The sequence below is a fragment of the Panthera uncia genome, unplaced genomic scaffold, assembly GCF_023721935.1.
Source record: "Panthera uncia isolate 11264 unplaced genomic scaffold, Puncia_PCG_1.0 HiC_scaffold_1282, whole genome shotgun sequence".
NCBI lineage: Eukaryota > Metazoa > Chordata > Mammalia > Carnivora > Felidae > Panthera > Panthera uncia.
The window spans coordinates 103,696-125,301 of record NW_026057901.1 but is presented as its reverse complement, the minus strand read 5'-3'; the positions used below and the strand labels follow the sequence as shown (position 1 = coordinate 125,301).

Sequence of the window (21,606 nt, the reverse complement as noted above, 5' to 3'; positions counted from 1 at the left end):
GCAAAGGCTTCTTAAGGCAGTTGTCATTGCAGCTGAGACCTGAATGACAAGAAAGAGCCAGACACAGGAAGATCTGGTGGTTCCAAACCATGGAACATCAGGGGCAAAGGTCGTGAGACAGGAACAAGGTCTGCTGCCAAAGTGCTATGAGAGGGCTAGTGTAGCTGGTGTGGAAGGAATGAGTGGGAGAAGAGGTCAGAGATGTGGGTGGGGCCTCACCTAGTTTCACTTCCAGGAAGAAGGTACAGAGGCGAAATTTGGACAAGAAGGGAAGCTAGCCCTTGCAAATATTAGTCAGAGAAGAAACCAGATAAGGTGAGTTCACAGAGCAACCAAATGGAAAAGTGTAGGGTAGTTCCCAGCTCATACTAGCAACTTAATAAATGTTGGTCTCTTTCCCCTTCTCTCCCAGCATATAGCATAGTATTCTGGATTTTGTTATCAGAAAACAAATTGTAGATGATCAATTGGTTCCCACTAAAGCATGAAAGACTTCCTGTGCTTGCCCTCCAGGAATAATTGGTATTTAAAAGAGGGGTTTAGAAAGGGCAGTTTTTAGCCAAGGAAATGGTGGCAGGAAGCTCGGGCCTTAGGCCCCAAAAGTCTGGCAGCTGGCCTGCCTGCGTGGCCTCGATAAGGCTACCTTTGACACCACGAGGTTTAACTTGTGCAACTCTGGGGCTAGGCTGCCCTTTGTGTCCTCTGGCCTGAGGGCTCCTAGAGGTGGCTGAGTCCTGGTCACCCCCTCGGGAATGTGCCCCTTCTTCTCCAGCTCCAAGGCTCCATTGACAATCCCAGGGCAGGTGTCTCGCCATGACAAGGTGGCCTCCTCCAAAACCAGTGCATTGCTGGGGTCTTTCAATGGCTGGACATATAAAACAGGGCTCTCCAGGAGGAAAAATTTCTGTAGAGACAAAAGAAAAAAGGAAGGATGAATTCAGTTCTTTAGTCTAATAGGAATGTGTGCCCATTTTGCCGGCCTGCCTGTTGGTCTGGTTTATAAACTTCTAGTAAACGGTAAAAGTTTAAAGAACCACCACCAGTTAAGAGGAAGCTGGGCCCTACCTGTGAGAGTTCTAGATCAGGGTTTTCCAAATTTGAGACCACTGAGCCACTCTTTCATACCTGCAAACTGCCAGCACTCTTAGTTCTTTTCTGTTTCATTTTGGACGGGTGAGAACAGCTGTTGAATCATCATACAGATGTGCCATTTTTCTAATTAAATTTCATTTATAACTGTTAAAAGTAAGAAGGTCTGCCCACATAGCACACTGTGGGAAACTGTTCAGGGCCATCCATTTCAAAGTGTGGCCATGAGCAGGTCACTTCTCCCTGTGTCTCCAGCTCCCTGACTGTGAAATATGAGTCGAACTACATGAATTCTAGCATTAAAAGAGGTGGGTGGGAAGTATAATCTTATTGCAGTCAAATTATATTCACACGTCTCTCCCTGGATATTTGCTTAGAAAGAGATCGAGAGAGATTTCTTGACATTTTGGACAATGGTTTTATCTCTAGGTAGTGGAGATTGAGCGGTTTTTATTCTCTGCAACTTTTGCATTGTCTGAATCTTTTACAATGAGTATTTTACAAAGACAAACAAAAAGCTATTTTCACAAGAAAAAAAGGTGGTCTCTTTTTATAATTGAACCTTAGGTATATTGAATTGGATTAATTATAACATTTGGGTTAAGACATACAGTCATCATTGGGAATTGCATGCACCTCTTTGTTAGTCAGCTGGGCACTTACTTGTTTAGGTATTTTTAATAACTTAATGAATATTCATAAGTCCACCACTGAACCCCAAATCCATAACTTTTACCTATCCATGGGGTTCTTCTTCATCTTATTCCCCTGCTTGGTGTGGACAAACCCTCTATGCCCTCCCCACCGGATAACCACTGTCCCAAATTTAGTGGTTTTCATTCCCTTGCTTACAAAAAAAATTGTTATTACATATATTGTAATTTTGTTAAATAAATTTTGAGTGATATACTGGCTTAATGAGTCAATATGACAACAACACATCTAGATATGAACAAATGCGAACAGAAACATGGGATCCTCTTACCCCCAAATGTTCTAAGTGTATTCTCAGTCTCTAATTTTGTTTATGCCATTCAGTGCTTTTCAGTTCTCAGTTTTTGTTGTTGTTGTTTTGTTTTGTTTTTTGTTTGTTTGTTTGTTTGTTTGTTTTTCACAAACAGCACAGAGAAAAAATGGTCTGGAGACCCCTACCACAGTGCCCACTGGGGCACCCTCTCTAGAGCCTCAGGATACAGGTCTCCACAGCTGCAGCAGCTGGCTCACCTCCTACCTGTGTCCACCTGCAAGGAGGGGTCCTCCCTGAGGGCTCACCGCTGTCTTCTCCCTGCCCTGGAAAGCTGGCATCCCGTATTTCAAAAGCCAAAGGGCATAGCAGGCTGGGAGGTGGGTTATAGCACAGGGGGCACAAAGGAAGAAGGGATCATTCCTCCCCCTTCCAGCTTAGGGGTCTCAAAGTCAAATGCCTACATGGCCAGATAGAAAACTTCAGTGACTGAAGAAGGAATTGAAGATGGCCTGATGAGTGAAGGGACCTGGAGAGCTAGTGCCCATCCAAGGGGCAGCCCTATGCAACTCCAGCCCCTAAATGTCTCCAGGAGGAGCAGCCCAGGGTTCAAGAGCTTTGCCCTGACCCTCACCCTTTCTGCACCCTTCTCCCACCATAACTACACCCATCCTTGGCCAAAAACTCTGACCTCCAAGCTGTCTCTCCTGGCATTCTTTCCTCAAACATTCCTGCCCACCCTTCAGAGTCCAGACTGTAGCTTCTTCATTTCTGCCCACCCTACAAGTGAAAATGGGCATAAAGAGGAGGATGGGAGAGCCTAGCATGCCAGTAGGGAGAAGGCAGCAGGGGGCCCTGATCAGCAGCAGAGAAGTCAGGGTGTTGGGGTGGGGGTGGAGCTCCTGGGGCAGTAAAGGACTGTCTTGTCCTTACTCAGACAAGCCAAGTTCATTCCAACCTCAGGGCTTTTGTACTTGCTGTTCCTGAAGCTGAGTCATCATTACTGAGAGCAAAAGTCACCTTAGCAGAGGGGCATTCCGGGGCCCAGCCCACCCAAAGTTGCCCCAGCCCTCCCTCACGTACTCTCTAGAACATCACACTGTTTTACTGGCATCATAGCTCTTCTGATGTTATCTCCTTTGACCATTAATTCACGTGCTAGTTGTCTTGTTTTAATACCAGATTGTAACTCCCTGAGAGCAGGGACCCTGTCAGTCACGCTAACCATAGTATTCTTAGTCTTAGTACTTGGCAGGTAGTAGGGGTTCAATAACTACTTTTTTGAATAAATGAATAAATGTGTGAGTCAATGATATAGGCTGGGAACTACATGCGTTTAAATGAGATGACTAGGGGTGCCTGGGTGGTTCAACCAGCTGAGCGTCAGACTCTTGATTTCAGCTCAGGTCATGATTTCGCGGTTCATGGGTTTGGGCCCCATGTGGGGCTCTGTGCTGACAGTGTGGAGCCTGCTTGGGATTCTCTCTCTCTCTCTCTCTCTCTCTCTCTCTCTCTTTCTCTCTCTCTCTCCCTGTCTCTCCCTCCCTCTCTCAAAATTAAAAATAAAATAAAATAAATGAGATGACTACAAAAAAGCTTTTTAAAATTAGTTTGGATGAGGGTTTTTAAACTCAGATGCTGTAGGTGCAAGACCAACTATGTAAAGAAGTCACATAGACCATTGCTAAGATGATAAATAGTAGGAAAAACAGCCCCAGTGTTGGAGATACAATAGGACACAGTGGAGGCTGTGGCAAACTGTATCTGAGGGCCTCATCTCAATAGGGCAGCTATCACTTCAGCTCCAGCCATTTGTGGCCACAGGAGAGTGTGGGTCTGGTGTTCCCAGATCTTCTGATTGTTCAGGGGAATCCAGAAATCTGATTTTTACATAAAATTTCCAGTTTTTAAATGCAAACAACAAATATGATTTTTTTTAACCAAAACCATCAGGGTAACCCTATATAAAACTGGACAGGGTCTGCAGACCTCCTGTCTGAGACCTGGTTTGTGTATACTATCCTAAGATCTCCCCGGAGCCTGATTCATCAGTCTCCCCAGCCCCCACACCAGCCTCCGTACGGGAGGTCACTGAGTTAGCCAATCCCTCTCCACTGACACTGGACTCTGCCTTGGCTTCGGGTCATGCTCAGGAGGAACATCGTGGTGACTGAAGGCAAATGAGCACCCAAGCAGAGAGCCGTGCAAACAGTCCTCTGACAACTCACCTTGAATCTCTCTGCTGCAGACTTGGAATTTGCGAGACCTTTTATTGCAAAGGGCACAAAGAACACTGAGAGCCGCATGGGATTCATGGTGGCTATCACTGTGAAGGCCTGTATGAAGAGAGGAGTAGGCAGTGAGCGTCACATCCCTGTTCTGCTCTCTCTGCTCCCTAAAGCCTCATCCCTGAGCCAGAAACCACAGAGCCAGACGCTACAGCTTCTGACAGGCAGATCCTTCACTTGGCAGGGGCCAAGCCAGTATTTTGGGGATACTGGAAAAAGTGGAGAAGGAGCACTCATCTTAAGATCTCCATGTCTGTAGGCCTGGCTCCTGTGTAGCTTGGTACTGGGTGATTCTGCATACTTTGGTCAGGTCCCCTCCCCCAACAAGCTCAGTGTTCTGATTGGCATAGTACCAAAATCATGAAGTGAGCACAGGAACAAAGTTGAGGAAACACTAAGAAAGTATATGTGAGTTTGTCTACTGTCAATGAGGTTTGATACTATTATTGCTATTACAATCATATTTATTCTTCCTTGCCTTAGATATTGTATTCTTCTCTAATATTCAAAATCGCCCTGCACTTCAAGCCTAATCCATGTCTCACTCTGTCCTGGAGACTTTTCCTGACTACAGCAGACCATCTTCAGCTCTCAGGATCCCAGAATGTGACCCCTAGTACCTTGGGGACCTTCCAATCTGTGCCCCACCTCTACTCCTTTCTTCATCCTTCACTGTGTGAGTGCAGTGTGGCCCTAAACTCCTGCTGAGAGTTTTCCTTATAAAAGCCCCTGCATCTACCCTCAGACCTTCAGGGGTGCTTCTCTGGTGTGCCTGGGCCAAGTAGGGGTGCCTGCTGTCTGGAGCACAAATAAGTCCTTGGCTGCAGACTCTCAAATGTTCCCTATCTTGTTTTGGATGCAGTGTCCTGCCCCAAGCCCCATCTGGATTCCCACTCTCCCAAAGCAGCACCCTGACTTTTCTCCTCAGAGAACTGGGATTCCACCCCTAAAAGGCAACTGCTACTTTTCTGGGCCAGGGTCAGACCACAAAGACAAGGCAGAATAAGCTCTAGCTTTCCTTTTAAAGCATATTTTCAGGGCTCCATTTTGGATTTGAAGAAACTCCTTAATTTAGGATTCTCAAGGTATGTAAGCAGAATCATTGGGGCTTTTACAGCACCTTCCACCTCCCTTGCATCCCCGGTTGACTTTATCATCCCTCCCTCCCACAGTTGCTACTGAAGGTATGTCAGTTTCTCAGACAGGTTGAGATGGAAGAAAGTTTGAGCATCCTAAAAGTCTAGAAAGTCAAAATCAACACCAATTATCTATTTGCAAAACCTTCAGATCTTTGAAGGGCATGGTCTATGAAACAACACCCAAGAAAATTCCCCATCAGTGTGGGAGGAAAACAAAGCATCCCAAGCACTTACTAGTGAAATTGTGAGTTTCCTTTGTAAACACGTGTGAATGAGGAACATCACTGTTGTGGCCGCTGTAGGGGCTATATACAAGGCTGCAGTGGTCAAGCTCTGGATGACCCCAGACTTCTCCAATAGTTTCCTTTCCTTCCTTCTGAGGTCTGAGAGATTAAAAACCCAATGCACTGGAATTAACCATAACAACATTCTCTAGAGCTTTGAACAGCCCCCAGAGCATGAAAGAACTCCCCAAAAGGTGAGACGCTTGGCCCATCATGACATCCCAAGGCTCAGAATAGAAAACCAGATTTTCTGTACCTTTAATTATTTTTTCAAATGGTTTCTCCCATGCATACATTTTAATCAGCTTGATACAGGTGAGAACTTCACTGGTCACACAGATGCGCTGGTCACTGACCTCAGATGTGTGATTGTGTATCTTGACAATCTTTCTGTTCAGGAACACCTGCAGTCAGAATGCAGCAAGAGCTTCTTTCGACAAGGGCAGGAGAGTTCAGCCCAGCAGAAGTATGGCAACCAGGAGTATGCCCAAAGGTAAAATCCAGATGTGGATTGAATACCTGTGTTTGATTCTGCACTGTTTGAATCCATTGTGACTCTACAGATTCCAGGGCCCTGCTGAAGATTTTCCAATGGAAACCTCTCCATCGTGCCTGAGAGCACCTGCCTCCCACATCCTAGGGGTGTTTCTCTCCTGTGTCCCAAGCCAGACTGTGGCTAACTAAACAAATATTACTCCTTTGCCTTTGGAAACCCTAAACCTGCCAACAGTTACAATCACCTTTTGGTCAGAATATCTACACTGAGGGAGGAAAACACTTGATTTCAATAATTCAGAGCACACATAACACGAGTCACTTCCTGTTTTGCCCAATTTTATTTCAGCTCAATCTTTGTCAGCAAATTTGCTTCCCTTCCCCCATTATACTGTGCTCAGACAAATGTTCAATGCTATCCAGGCTAGTCCATTACCACATTCTAGGTAGAAGAGAAGGAACAAAAACCTTACATGGAGGATATCTACTAAGGAAAGTCTGTGAGGCAGATAAACCCTCCCAGAAGCCTACAAGATGGACTTGGCATGTCGTATTCACCTCTTATTTCTTTGGCCAACCTTGTGGTCAGAGAATGGTTTGAGGCAGAAATTGAAGCTGAAACTTAACCACAATGGAATGAATAGTCAGTAAGAGTCAATACTTCCCCTCAGGAGTACCCCAGCTTCCAGAGCCCTGGGAGTTCTGCGGGGATATCCAACATCAAATGGATGTCAAAGAAAGACATTACCTCCACTAGTAAAATCAGGAGGTAGAAAACAGTGGCGAAGAGCGTAGTGGGTCCAAGAATGAGGTAGGAGGTGACAGCGCAGGCAATCAGCAACGAGCAGATGAGACAGATCAGGGGGCCATAGTACACCCCTTCAAACAGGTAGTTTACATCGCTGGCGAAGAAGCCGATGGCCTGTAAGACAGCAAGCCCGTGAGCATAGGTATCACCATGCCAGGTGCTACACTGCCCATGCAAGGGGCTACACTGCCCGTGACAGCAAGGCTTGAGAGGCAAGGTGGTAAAGGCAGAAACACCAATCTCCCCTGTTACTTTCTGTGTAACCCTGGACCAGTAACTATACCACTCTGAGCCTTAGCCTCTTCACCTGTGAAGCTGGAATAATTATACCCACTTCATATGGTTGTTGTGAGAACGTCAATGAAATATAAAGGATCTGCACACATAGACTGTGCTCAATAAAAGTTATATTTTACCATACTATTGCTACTATTTCTAATATCCAGATTCCCCAGAGATTTGCTTCTAGTCTCCTAGCCTATTTTATTCATTCTAATAAACGAATTATTACTAATCCATTATGAATTATTATGAATCATTACTAATAATAATAATGGCTGAATTTTTTTAACGTTTATTTATTTTTGAGACAGAGAGAGGCAGAGCATGAATGGGGGAGGGTCAGAGAGAGGGAGTCACAGAATCCGAAACAGGCTCCAGGCTCCGAGCTGTCAGCACAGAGCCCGACGCGGGGCTCGAACTCACGGACCGCGAGATCATGACCTGAGACGAAGTCAGCCCCTCAATCGACTGAGCCACCCAGGTGCCCCAATGGCTGAATTTTTTAAGGCAGGAACTAATTCTTTTTATCTTCTTTTTTTATTTTTTGCTATAGAATCTTCTGTCCACTTCCCTGCTCCCCAATATATACTGCCCAGTCCAGCTGTAACATAAAAGCTGACATTCCAAATCAAGAAATATCTAAGGACCCAAATTATGAATCACTTTCAGAATGAGCAATCTGAATGTCTTAAAGTGTGATTTCCTTTTAACTTTAAACTGATCTCCTTCCAGTTCCCAGGATGTGCCCCAGGCTGAATCTTTAAAAAAAAGATGAAAGTGTATGAGAAGCATAGCCCCTAGTATAGCCACTTTAGAAAGGAGTTTCACAGTATCTTTTAAAGTTAATAATTGCACAAACCCCATGACTTGGCTATTTTATTTCTCTGTTGAGAAACACTTGCATGTGCTAGAGGAAACGCACACAAGAATATCCAATACAGCTGTGCTTATAGCAGCAAAACCCTGGACACACCTTAAATGTCCATTGGTGGGGAAAAGCTAAAGCATCCACTCAAGGTGTATCAGATAATATTGGGTCTTGGAGCAAACTGGTCAGAGTTTATGTCCCAGATCTGTCATTTACTAGCTGTGGAGCCAAAGACACATTACCCAGTCTCTCTAAGCCTTGTTGCCTATCAGTAAAATGGGGATAATAATACAACCTACTCCATAGCATTGATGTGACAACTGATGAGATAGTGCATATAAAACACTTAATTTTGGCATATTGAAAATGCTATATTAATGCTACATTAAATCATTACCTTGTATACCTTGGACTAATACAATGTTATGTGTCAGTTGTATCTCAATAAAAATGGGGAAAAAAGAAAGTGCCACAATTCTAAGTAAGCATCACTGAAAGAGAATGAGGACGATCTATATGTGTGAACATGGAAAGCTAAGACATAATGAGGAGGGAAGAAAAGCTACAAAACAGCACAATGTAGTGTCCCTGACATAAAAGCTCACCCAAGGGGCACCTGGGTGCCTCAGTCCGTTAAGCATCTGACTCTTGATCTTGGCTCAGGTCATGATCTCACAGTTCGTGAGTTGGAGCCCTGCCTTGGGCTCTTCACTGACCGTATGGAACATGCTTGGGACTCTCTCTCCCTCTCTCTCTGCCCCTCCCCCACTCATGCACTCATTCTCTCTCTCTCTCTCTCTCTCTCTCTCAAAATAAATAAATGAACTTAAAAAAAAACTCACCCAAAAAATTGTATCATACATTTTCTATTGGTAAAACCAAGTGGCAGAACCCTGTGTAAAATATAGTATCCTTTATATAAAAAGGACACACACACACAGGGGCGCCTACATGGCTCAGTCAGTTGAACGCCCAACTCTTGATCTGGGCTCAGGTTTGTGAATTCAAGTCCCACATCAGGCTCTGTGCTGATGGTGCAGAGCCTGCTTGGAATTCTCCCCCTCTCTCTGCCCCTCCCCTGCTTGTGTAATCACGCTCTCTCACTCTCTCTCGCTCTCTCAAAATACATAAATAAATAAACTTAAAACACACACACCCAAGATACAGTATATTTTCCATAGGTAACTTGCATGTGTACCTAAATGTACTTTAAAAAGTCTAGAAGGACACAAGCCAAATTGATAATGGTGGTCACCTCCAGGCATAAGGGAAGTGACGGGGCCCAGGGAGTCATCTATTCTATTTTGTGCCCAAGGAGAACATATGCAGGTGTTTTTAAAGTTATTTTTAAAGTAAAATTTATGGAAACAACTCTAGGATTCCTCAGGTGAGCAGCTACATCCATCTCCACTTCTGAGTGGGCTGTCTTGTCTTATGTTCTGTGAGGCTGTTTGGGGAAATCGGCCTTGCACACAGCAGGTGCTCAGAACAGAGGCACATGGAAAAGGAAAGAGAGCTGGCCTCAGTGTGGAAGGTCTCCTTGGCAAGGCAGGTAGGTGCCCTGGTTCAGAGCCTGGACCCTGCAGCCAGGCTCTGCTGCTTACCAATCACGTGACCTTGCACAAGTTTCCTACTCCCTCCTTGCCTCAGTTTCTACCTCTGTGACAATGGGAACAATAACAGAAACTACCACATAAGAGTGTTGTCAGAGGACTGACTGAGCTAATGAGGTAAAGCCCTGGGGTCAACGTCTGGCTTAGAAGTTAGCAATTACTATGATGAGTCTCCCAAGATCAGTAGGGAGAAGGGCTGCCATGGATTTCAACTCCAGTCAAATGCAGGACAACAAGGAGCCCCCATGCTCAAGGCCTAATAGAAATCAGTAATACAATCTAACACTTCTAAAACACTGTCCCCTTCCTACATGTACTAACTCATTTAATCCTATGAGACAACAATCCTGTAAGGCTGGTCTTATTATTATTCTACAGCTTCAGAGAGATGGCATGGAACCTTGCCTAAGGTTCCAAGACTGAAAAAATGGTGAAGAATAATGGTAACAATGATAACAAATACCTTATGTTTGCTATTGAGTTTAGAAAAAGATCCACCTGGCAGTGGTCAATTTAGCAGACATTGTTTTGGACATCTGTCCTGTGTAATTCAAACATTGGCATTTTGAGGGATAGAGCAGTGAATCTGAAAGGGTTTATGTCTTTGAAGGAGGCTCATATGGGGCAGCCAGATTTGTGCTTGGTGGGAGTAGACAGTGGGGTTTAGCAATTTTGTCGTGAAGGAGAGGACACCTTAATGGGGCTTTGAAGGATGAATGGGATTATAGAATGGCAGGGGTGATGTGAAAAACGTTGCCTGGAGGTAGAAATGCCTGGTGTGTTTGAGAACTGGAGGTTAAGCCAGGCCTGGCCAAAGGGAAGAAACCAACCTGGGGATGGAGGAGTGGAGACAAAAGTAGGTGAGGTTAGACAGTTGCTGATGCCAGATGGCAAAAGGAAGAAGTCAAAGAAGCACTGCCTGTTCCAAAAATTCAAATGTTTGTTCATTTTCCTTTTTTTTTTTTTTTTTTAAAGTTGGCTTCACACCCAGTGCGGAGCCAAACGTGGGGCTTGAACTCACGACCCTGAAATCAAGACCCGAGATCAAGAGTCAAACGCTTAACTGACGGAGCCACCCAGGTGTCCCATCAAATGTCTGTTTGAATATAAAAGCAATCCATGCTCCTCGAGGTAACCGGTAAGCAACTGAAAAATAGGGAACATGAAATTAATATGTAAAGTTCCAATACTCCCATGACTGAAGGTCATAAGTTGGAGCATCTTTTTCTAATTTCTGTCATTTGTTTGTTTGTTTGTTTGTAAGGAGAGCAAGAGCAGGGAACTGGTAACCAGGCAGCTCTAAGTACTCCTCTTTCACAGACAAGAATTAACACGCTGAGAGATAATCTACAATCGCTCCTCCCTTGGTTTCCCTGAGCATGTCCCTCCCTTACCCTCCTCCCCAGGCTGGGTGAGGGGGTACACTTTCCAATGTGCTTAAACTGAGGATTGGTGTCTTTCTGTTCACTGCTGTATCCTCAGGGCCTAGAACAGAGTAGACCTCAGTAACTATGGGTTCAATAAATCTCTTTCAAGTCTTCTAAATGGAAGTGGCATCCCCCTGAGTTACCGTTGACCTGTTCTTGTCTCCAGAGGTAGTTCTTGGTGATTATCGACACTCATCCTAGGAATTATTTCTTTTCTCTTTATTCCTCATTTTCTAACTCCTTTTCCTCCCTCTCCCCGCCCCCCAGAGCAGGGATGTCTGGAGGAAGGCTAGGCAAGCATGGCCTCCAGTATCCAGTCCCAGACACTCACCTCTCCTGTGGTGACGTGTGTTACAGACTTAAATTGCATTAGTTTCTGAAAGGCAAAGGAGAAAACAGCAGAACGAAACCTGATGCCTGTGCGCTGGTTGAAGACCCAGCAGGAACACAGACACAGGGACTTCATGCACTCAATGAGAAAGAGGGCAAAGCAGAGGCCTACTCCATAGGCAATACTCCCCGACTGCTTTTCAGAATATTCCAGGATCTTTGGTATAACCAGCATCTAGAAGGAAACAGGAGTTTGAATTACTCAGACTTCTCCATCCTTTCAGGCATAATAAACATGGGCTGTGTGTGAGGTCCTCAGGTCAAGACTGGGAGCTTATTAAATGACCCAAACTGTGGCACCTGGGTAGCTCAGTCAGTTAAGCATCTGACTTCGGTTCAGGCCATGATCTTGCAGTTCGTGAGTTTGAATCCTGCATTGGGCTCCTGTGCTGACAACTCAGAGCCTAGAGCCTGTTTCAGATTCTGGGTCTCCCTCTTTCTCTCTCTCTGCTCCTCTCCTGCTGTGCTCTCTTGGTATCTCTCTCTCTCTTTCTCTCTCAAAAATAAAATAAAATAAAAACATTTTTAAAATGATCAAAACTAACTGAAACATAACCTTGCTCTCAAGCTCACAGTCCCCTTGGAGGAGACAGGAGTTGAACAGACCCAGATCTGAATCCTGGCTCTGCCACCTCATAGCTTGGCCTGACGGGAAACAGAACACACACCCAAAAGGAGTAACTCAGGAGCTGATGAACTGACTATGAAGGTGTGGGCAGAATTTGGGAAATCCAACAAGGAATGGCAGAACACATGAAGCTAGTGACAGCAGGGAACTGTTACCTTCCAGACCTGGAGGGATAGGGTAGAGTTAGGTCACTGGAATCCAGAAGGAGAAAGTCATACAGAAAGGCCTCCTCCCAGAAGTCTGGTCCCCAACCTCCAGTGTCAGGGAAGGAGGCAGTCAGAGAAATAAATATCCTGCCTTCACTTTCTCCTTCCCTGCAGTCTCCTATTGTAGTCTTCCATTGGTCCAACCCAACCAGAAGCCAGAAGGCAGGGGGACCCCATTAATGTGATCCATACAGGCCATGCATTAGGGGCACAGGGCAGCATGGGGAATGGTGGAAGATGGAGCTAGAGGGACAAATGGAGAATATCCAGCACACTGTCACCTAGTCACATATCTCTGTGTGTCATCAGCTGTTGTTCCTTCCTGACCTACATCCGTTCTCCTCTTAGCTGGTAATAGCACTCCCATTTTCATCTGGAAAGACTTGCACCTGTCCCATGGCATGCAGTCTAGGCCAGATTGTCAAAGAGCCCTATGCTCTGCTGGCTAACTGGTGAGCATGTGACCCCAGCTGGGACAATGGGACTTACTCTCTGCACTTAGAATCTTGGCCTGAAGACCTGGAGGACAGGAAATAAAGCTAGTTCATCCCAACCATGGTACATTGGTCCTCCATTAGTTCCTGCCACCTACATTCCCAGAGCTGCTCAGCCATTTCTCAAAGCAGCTAGCTCATACTGAGTCAGGCTGTGTTCTATCTCATTTAAATTTACCCTGAGAGGCAGGTAATGTTATCCCATCCAATTTATACATGGAGGTTTCCATGAGGTCAACCACTAAGAGTGTCTTGGGGTTCCTTAAAGAAACTAAGACACAGAGAAGATAAACACATTGCCTAAAGTCACCCAGCAATTAAGTGGCAGGGCCAAGGTTCGAACCCAAGCGATGGCTGCAGAACTCACACTGCTGAGTGCCTGGGTGGCTCAGTCAGTTAAACTTTGGCTCAAGTCAAGATCTCATGGTATTCATGAGTTCTAGCCCCACATCAGGCTCTCTGCTGTCAATGCAGAGCCCACTTCAGATCCTCTGTCTCCCTCTCTCTCTGCCCCTCCCCAGCTTGCATGCATGTGCACTCTCTCCCTCTCTCAAAAATAAACTTTAAAACAAACAAACAAACAAACAAAAAGAATTCACATTCCTAACTACTAGCTCTACTGCCTCCAAAAGTTCTTTATCTTCTGAGTAGCAGTTGAGAGGCAAACAGTCCCCAACTCCCGGTGTGCACTTGAAATTGCCAATTTCTTTTTTTTCCCTTTTATGTTTATTTATTTTGGAGAGAGACAGAGACAAAGTGTGAGTAGGGGAAGGACAGAGAGAGAGGGGAACACAGAATCCGAAGTAGGCTCCTGGCTCTGAGCTGTCAGCACAGAGCCAGACACGGGGCTCAAACTCACAAACCATGAGATCATGACCCGAGCTGAAGTCAGGCGCTTAACCAACTGAGCCACCCAGGCACCCCTAATGTGCTAATTTCTAAAGCCTGGAGTCCCCCAAACCTCATGAAGTCAGCCACTTACCGGCCCTAGCACGCTCATGGCAGAGAAGCAGCAACACAGAAATACATCCAAAATAGCCCTTGTTCTTTGAAACCTCATCATCACTCGGAGCACTGAAGCTTTTTCAATCCCATGCTTTGAGACTTCTTCTTCCCAAAGGAGGCAGAGCCTTGACAAGAGGAAAAGTGAACCAAGTGAAGTCTCTTTGCATATGTCACCCACATGTCATATGTCTTGCAAGCCTGCGAGCTTTGTTACAGAAGTTTTCAAACCTCACAAAAGTAGAAAGGACGTAGGGAATCTCCCTAAATACCCATTCCCATTTCAAGAATGATTGATATATGACTTTAGTGTTTCCTCTCTCTTCCTGTTTGTCTTTTTTTTTTTTTTTTTTGGCTGGAGAATTTCAAGCAAATCCCAGACATATCATTTCATCTACAAATGCTTCAGGATGTATCTGTTCCAGATAAGGCCTTTAAAAAACCCTACAGCGACCTTATAATAGTTATTAATTAATGATTATTAATTATTATAGCAATTAATTATTATATATGAATATAATATATTAATTACATATATTAATAAAATCCTTAATGGCATTTAATACACAGTCTTTTTCAAATTTCTCTAATTACATCAAAAACACATTTTTATAGTCAGTCTGCCTAAGATCCAAACAAGGTCCACACATTGCATTTAATTATTTTTTTAAAAGCAGGCTCCACACCCAGCATGGAGCAAAACATGGAGCTTGAACTCACAACCTTGAAATCAAGACCTGAGGGGAGATCAAGAGTTAGATGCCTAACTGACTGAGCCACCCAGGCATTCCACACACATTGCATTTAAAAGACAAATCTGATAGATTTCTTGCATCTCATTTTAACCTGTAGCAGTTTCCCCTTCTCTGCACGTTCTGCCATTTGTTTGTTGAAGAAATTGGGTCATTTATCCCATAGAATTTCCCACATTCTGGGTTTGACTGATTACATCCCTGTCTTGTCTAATATAACCTTCTATGCTCTGTATCTATTAAATTCTTAGTTAGATCTAGAGGCTTAATGAAATTCAGAATTCAGGTCAGCTGGCAAAAATATTTAATAGGTGATGTAGTGTACCTCTTTTGCATAACATTAGAAGACACAAGGTCAGCTGTCCCATTATTAGTAATGTTCAGGGTATCGGTGGATTAAGGTGTATCAGCCTGACTCATTCACCGCCATTCATTCCTCATCATTGATGACCATTGCCTAGATCCACTTCCATTAGTGCTGGCAAAATTATGATTTCTAATTCTGGCATTCCTTCTGTATGTAGTAGTTTGAATTTTTCTATAAAAAATAACTTTATCTCATCAACTATTTTGTTATCCTAGAATACATTTAGTTGAGGAAATAGCCTAAGACTTCGAATAATGTCACTTTTTTTTATACACAGATTAAGATTCATAAAACCCAAAACTATGACCTCCAAAAAGTCCCTCCACTTATTTCAAAGCCCCCTAAAGGGCGACCCAATGTTGGACCACCTAATTGAAAGTGCCCTTAGGGGCACCTAGGTGGCTCACTCAGTTAAGTGTCTGACTTCTGCTTAGGTCATAATCTCATGATTCGTAATTTCGAGCCCTGCATCGGGCTGTCTGTTGTCAGCATGGAGCCTGCTTCAGATCCTCAGTCCCCCTCTCTGTTTGCCTCTCCCCCCACAAAACTAAATAAACATTTTAATTAATTAACTCAAGTTTAAGAGAAACTTAAAAAAATAGATAAATAAATATAAAAATGTGCCCTTATTTTGCCAATCTGAGTGAATGATGTCTAGGCTGTTTGTGTGACACCAGCAACACAAGAACACCAAAAACATTTCTTTGGAGGAAAAAATTGAAAAGCAATATTTCAAGAAAGCATCAAAGAAGTTATCATGACAGAAATTAAGAATTTTGTTGACTCTCTCATACTTCTCTTTTATTTTGTATTATATTTGATACAGGAGCTGGTGACTGGAAAATAGCCATTGTGGTGCTTACAGCTTCCAGAGTCTTAATGTGGCCCAGGATGCCTCCCACACATCCACAATCCAGCCTCTCAGCTGCAATCATCATGTTGGCACGTGCCCTTTTACTTCCTGGCTCCTGCTCCACCATGTTCCACTCTCTGGAAGGCAATGACCACTGCCCATAGTGAGAACATCAAGGACGATGCCCAGGGGCTCCAGGACTACTTACAGAGCAGGAGCATGGAGAGCCAACTTTTGTGCTCAGGGCCTGAGAGCAGCACTGCTTATGCATGTTATGTCACTAAGGCTCTCATGGCAGGCATTTCTAGTACTTTCTACCCTTCACTCCTATAGCCATGGACACTTGTGCCCAGCCTAAAGCCAGAAGGAAACAAACATCATGAGAATTTTCCTGTCCTACCTTCCCTCACCTGCTATCAAAACTCCAGGCTGCTTTTTCCTCCCTGAATTTATAAAACAACTGTCCTATCCCATGCCCATCTGTGTGGGCCAGATAACTTGGGGGGTCTGGGCCCTAGGTAAGTAAAGCAAAAATGACACCCATATGTGTTAGAGGATTTCATTATTCATGGGCCAGACTTTGGGGCCACCTCCCTTCATTCCAGCTCTATCCCCACATGTAACCCAATCCACAGAGATAAAAAGCTCTGGAGTTTGTTCCACTTTGACTAAACAAATCCAAGTTTCCCCATAGCCTGCTCTCAACTCTCTTAGCAACTGTATCAATTTCTCACCATGATTACCAGATTCAAAAGACTTGGTTTCAGGGGCATCTGGGTGGCTCAGTCGGTTAAGCGTCCGACTTTGACTCAGGTAATGATCTCATGGTTCATGGGTTCAATCCCCGTGTCGGGCTCTATGCTGACAGCTCGGAGCCTGGAGTCTGCTTCCAATTCTGTGTCTCCCTCTCTCTCTGCCTCTCCCCCCGTCTCAAAAATAAACAAACATTAAGATAAATTAAGAAAAAATTCTTCAAAAGACATGGTTTCAAACTTCACCTCCTCCATTCATTAACTATGATTCAAGGAACATAATTTTGCTTCTCTGAGTTTTCAGTTTCTTCAAGTGTAAATGGGGGAAATCGCATCTTTCCTATTTACTTCATAACCCTTTTGTAATGGTCATGGGAGGTGCTGGATGGGCAAATGAGAAATACGAATTGTGATAGTAATAATGAAGGTGATGGTGGTGACAATGGTGGCTCTGCTGCTGTGGCTGATGTGAGTGGTAGTGACGATTGATGGCTGGCAGTTTGTCAGCAAATCCTCACAGAAGTCAAAGTAGTTCTCCTGAAGGACTAGGGAAGATGCACCCCAGAACCCTGCTGGTTCAGTGGTGAACACAGAGAAAGAAGCCTCTGTAAAGGTGTGAATGCATGGATAATTATTTAAAAAAAAAAAATCCCAAAGTGGAGTGATTTGTAAAAAAGTATTGGTGGACACTTTCATGTGAGTTATAGAACAAAAACGGCAGAATCAGTGAGCCCTAAGTGAATAGACGTAGATCAGGAGATCCTGTGCTCATAATGGTCACAGAAGGACAAACAAACACTTTGGTTGTCTATTATGCACTAGGCATTTTTCCAGGGTCTTCATATTGAATTTACCATCTCTTTTGATTCTTACATCAATTCTGTGAAGGACCATGAGATAAATTTTATAATCCTTTATTTTATACATAAAGACACAGGGTCTTGGAAAGGGTAAATGACTTGCCTGACATCATAGCGGGTAGCCAGTGAGATTCTGATCAACATCTGGCATTATGCAAGAGGTTGGTGTTCCTTGAAAACTTTTTTTTTCTTTACTGAATAATTCCAAGAAGCAATGGGTCAAAGTTAAACCAGTTTCTGTTTTCCCAGTGACTTAAGTACATTAATTTGCTTTGTAAACAAATCTCTGAGACCTGGCAAATAAGTATGCCACATTTCACAGACTCTCTTGACCGCAGAATGCTCTCTTCTGGGAAGCTCTCCAGGGACTACCATTTCCTGGAGCATATTTGGATAATGTGATTCTCTACCTGGTGTCTCTCATGAAGTAGCTAGAGGTAAGAACATGAGTATAGAACATTTGAAGTCGTTTATTCATCCCCCCCCCTTTAATCCTCATATTACCTTGTGAAGTAGGTTGTGTAGGAACCTTAACCACACACCTAGTTAGTGATGACTTAAGGATTCGGAGACTAGTCACTAACCCAGAATTTAATGATGAGTGACATAGGTAAACATCTGATCCAGAAGAAAAAGCAAAAGGGACAATAGGCAGTAATTTCTAACTTTCTTGGGGTCTTGGGCCCTTAGGCAAATCAGGTAAAAGATGTGAATCCTTGCTCCAGACAAAGGTCTCTAGCCGATACATATAAAGTGAGTACCATTTCAGGGGGTTCATGAAGTATAGTGAGGCCTCTTGCTAGAGTCAATATTCTTTGGTTGTCTGAAGACAGACCCTACCTGCTACTCTTAAGCATCCTTGGTCACCAATCCCACAAGACATGGTCTTTAACCAACCCAGTGGTTTGTCCAATAAGACTTTACCTTTTAGCATTTTTGTCTGAGGCATCATGGACCGACAGCTGGGGGATGGTGTTCTCATCTAAGCGTCTCTGCAAACCTCGGACCATGAGTGGGGTGAGCCATGACAACGTGAAGTAGGAGAAGAGGCCAGCATCATCCATGGGCTGAGGGGCAGGAAACCTAACAGAGAGGTCACAGGTCATATAGTTGCCCTTATGATAAGGGCTGTAAAGACATAAAATTAAGCCAAGGGCAAGATTTTGCAGGAATGAATTATATACTATGTAAAAAGCACAGTGTGGTCATCTGGATGTACAAAAAAAAAAAAAAAAGCATGTTTGTTTTTTTTTTATTACTCTATTATGTGTGATAGTTAAAAACCAGAAATAACAAGGGTGCCTGGGTGGTGCAGTTGGTTGAGCATCCAACTCCTGATCTCGGTTCAAGTCATGATCTCACAGTTTTTGAGTTTGAGCCCTGGCATAGAGCCTGCTTGGGATTCTGTCTCTCTTTTTCTCTGCCCACCCCTGCTGTGTGCACTCTCTCTCTCTCAAAATAAATAAATAAACTTAAAATAATTAAAAAAAAACAGAAACAACAAAAACACCTATTATTAGGGGAATGACTTAAAAGAAAGAAAAGAAATAGGGTATACCCATATGTGGAAAACAATGCACAAGCGTCCACAAACGGAGTTGACCTATATGTAGAACATGAAATGAGCTCTGAGCATAGTAAGAAAGGAAAAAAAGGCCACTTGTGGGTCAAGAAATTTATCATATTTTTACGTACATAATAAAAGTAAAAAGTATTTTTACTTACATAAAAAAACCAACTGGGTGGCTCAGTCAGTTAAGTGTCTGACTTCAGTTTAGGTCATGATCTCACGGTTTGTGAGTCTGAGCCCTGCATCAGGCTCTGTGCTGCTAGCACAGAGCCTGCTCTGGATCCTCTGTCCCCCTCTCTGTCTCTGTTCCTGCCCCACTTACACGCACATGCTCACTGTCTCAAAAATAAATAAACATTAAAAAAGAAGAGGAAGGGGTAGCCTGGGTGTCTCAGTCACTTAAACATTTGAATCTTGATTTTGGCTCAGGTCATGATCTCAGGGTTTGTGGGATCAAGCCCCACATCAGGCTCTGCACTGACAGCACAGAGCCTGTTTGGGATTCTCTCTCTCCCTCTCTCTCTGCCCCTACCCAACACGCATGTGCTCTCTCTCTCTCTCTCAAAATAAATAAATAAACTTTTAAAAAAGGAAGAAATGAGAGAAAGCAGACAAAACTATATATATAAAGTCAACCACTATTAACAATTGTATATACACATTTATATATTTATGTATATGCACATTTATATATTTATGTATATGCACATTTACATATTTATGTATTATACGTACATGTGCATTTGCATTTTTATATATACACATTTATACATGTATACATACATTTATTTCAAATTATTAATAGTGGTTGACTTTGACAAAGGGATTAGAATTGGTAAAGATAAAAGAAAAGAGATTCTTACTGTTTCATGTTTTCTATATTTTGCTTATGTAATTTTCACAAAAATAAAAAATGGAATAAAAAGTAAATAAACTAGAATGACAAGGTCATATTCCTGGAAATGATTCACAAATACAGAAATAATGATTGGACTAGGGTGTTGGGATTGTATATAATTTCTACTTCTTTTTTTCCAAAGTTGACTTTAATGCTGTATGTTTCAATATGAAGAAAATTCAGTTAAAAAAAAAGACTTGGGGTGAGAGATGAGAATACAAAATGCCAAATGCATGGGATGCTTTTGTTTTGTTTTGGGCTACACCCTCTTCTCCACTCACTGGCCCTTCCCAGCCTCACCGCCCACCAGCCCCGGACTGTGCATTCTGGGCAAGGCTAGCCACACCTTTGTCTACATGCTGGAGAGAGAAGGGACTAGGAAGGTGGGAGTCTGTACCAGGTATCACTAGATATGTGGGGCCATGTATGATTGCAGAGAAAGGGCAAGAATCTGTGAGCTGGTGCCACTATGCCCAAGGTCTGGTAGAAGCAGAATGTTTCTCTCAATGAGGCTGCCTGGGCGCACTTAAGCACCCACATTCTTTATTCTTGGTGGAGATAAGAGCAATTCAGTGGGAGTGATGTGGTGATGGGAGCTCAGGTTTTCAAAAAAATAGGAAAACAACTCCAGTTCGTTGATAAAATCTTAGCAAACGTGAGAGAGAAGATGGGATTGTTAATACAAAACAGAGTCCTTGTGGCAATTCTAGGATGATTCTAGAATCATTCTAGAAGAATGTTAAGGTCCTGTCCATAGACGATAAATAAATGAATATGTACCTGATTCTGTGCAGGACCCTGAAAGCAAGATTATAGAAGTCAGAAAGACATTTGGGAATGGTTATTTTAAACTTTGATTTACTGGAGAAGGATACATCGAATTTCTTTAACTCATAAGTTTAAGGGTACCATCATAGGGCATTTAATAGCTCCTCATTTCTCTTAGAATGAAGACTAACATATTTAATGTGCCCTGTGGAGACTTATGTCCCTCTGCAATCTCATCTCATGCCATGCCCATCATCACACATGATTCTAGTGATGCTGACCTCCTTCTCAGTTCCTGGACACATCATGTTGTATTCCTTTCACCTCAAGGCCAGGCCTTTGCACATGCTGTTCCCTCTGCTCAGATCATCCTTCTTTTACTTTGGCCTGGTAAAATCATGTTTATCCTCCAGAGCACAGCTTAAGTACCAAGCACCTACCAAGTTGTCACTGTTTCAATGTCCCTCAGCACCGCCCACCTCCCCCCTCCCCCAAACTTCATAGCACTGTCTTCAAGCAGCTTGTAACCACATGTTTATTTATGAGTTTACTTGCTATTGTCTTTTTCCCCAGTGCGTGGTCCATGATGGGCAAGAATCATGTCTGCCTTGCTTAGTACTTTTCCTCTGAGGTCTAGCACAGTGTCTGGTAGGTTCTCAGTGAATCTTTGTTGGATGAATAAATAGATGAATGAAAGAATAAATGAATGAATGATCTGACTCTGCCTTCTGATGTGCCTCAGGCTGCTCTAGACTTATTTGGCTGTGCTGGTGACATGAATGTTCAGACATTTTTGGGAGGGATGTATG

The 21,606-nt window shown here is 43.5% G+C and overlaps 1 protein-coding gene across 1 annotated transcript in view; it reads right to left on the bottom strand.

Annotated features, from left to right (window-relative positions):
• The window catches only part of LOC125916876 (ATP-binding cassette sub-family C member 11-like), a 65,562-nt gene that overhangs the window by 37,268 nt on the left and 6,688 nt on the right, over positions 1-21,606 (bottom strand). The window contains exons 4-11 of the mRNA XM_049623138.1: positions 18,486-18,689; positions 15,960-16,086; positions 11,589-11,822; positions 7,008-7,181; positions 6,021-6,168; positions 5,715-5,863; positions 4,282-4,389; positions 644-904 (exon numbers count right to left, since the gene is read on the bottom strand). Coding sequence (XP_049479095.1) covers positions 644-904; positions 4,282-4,389; positions 5,715-5,863; positions 6,021-6,168; positions 7,008-7,181; positions 11,589-11,822; positions 15,960-16,086; positions 18,486-18,689 — 1,405 coding nt within the window. The remainder of the gene's footprint in view (positions 1-643; positions 905-4,281; positions 4,390-5,714; positions 5,864-6,020; positions 6,169-7,007; positions 7,182-11,588; positions 11,823-15,959; positions 16,087-18,485; positions 18,690-21,606) is intronic.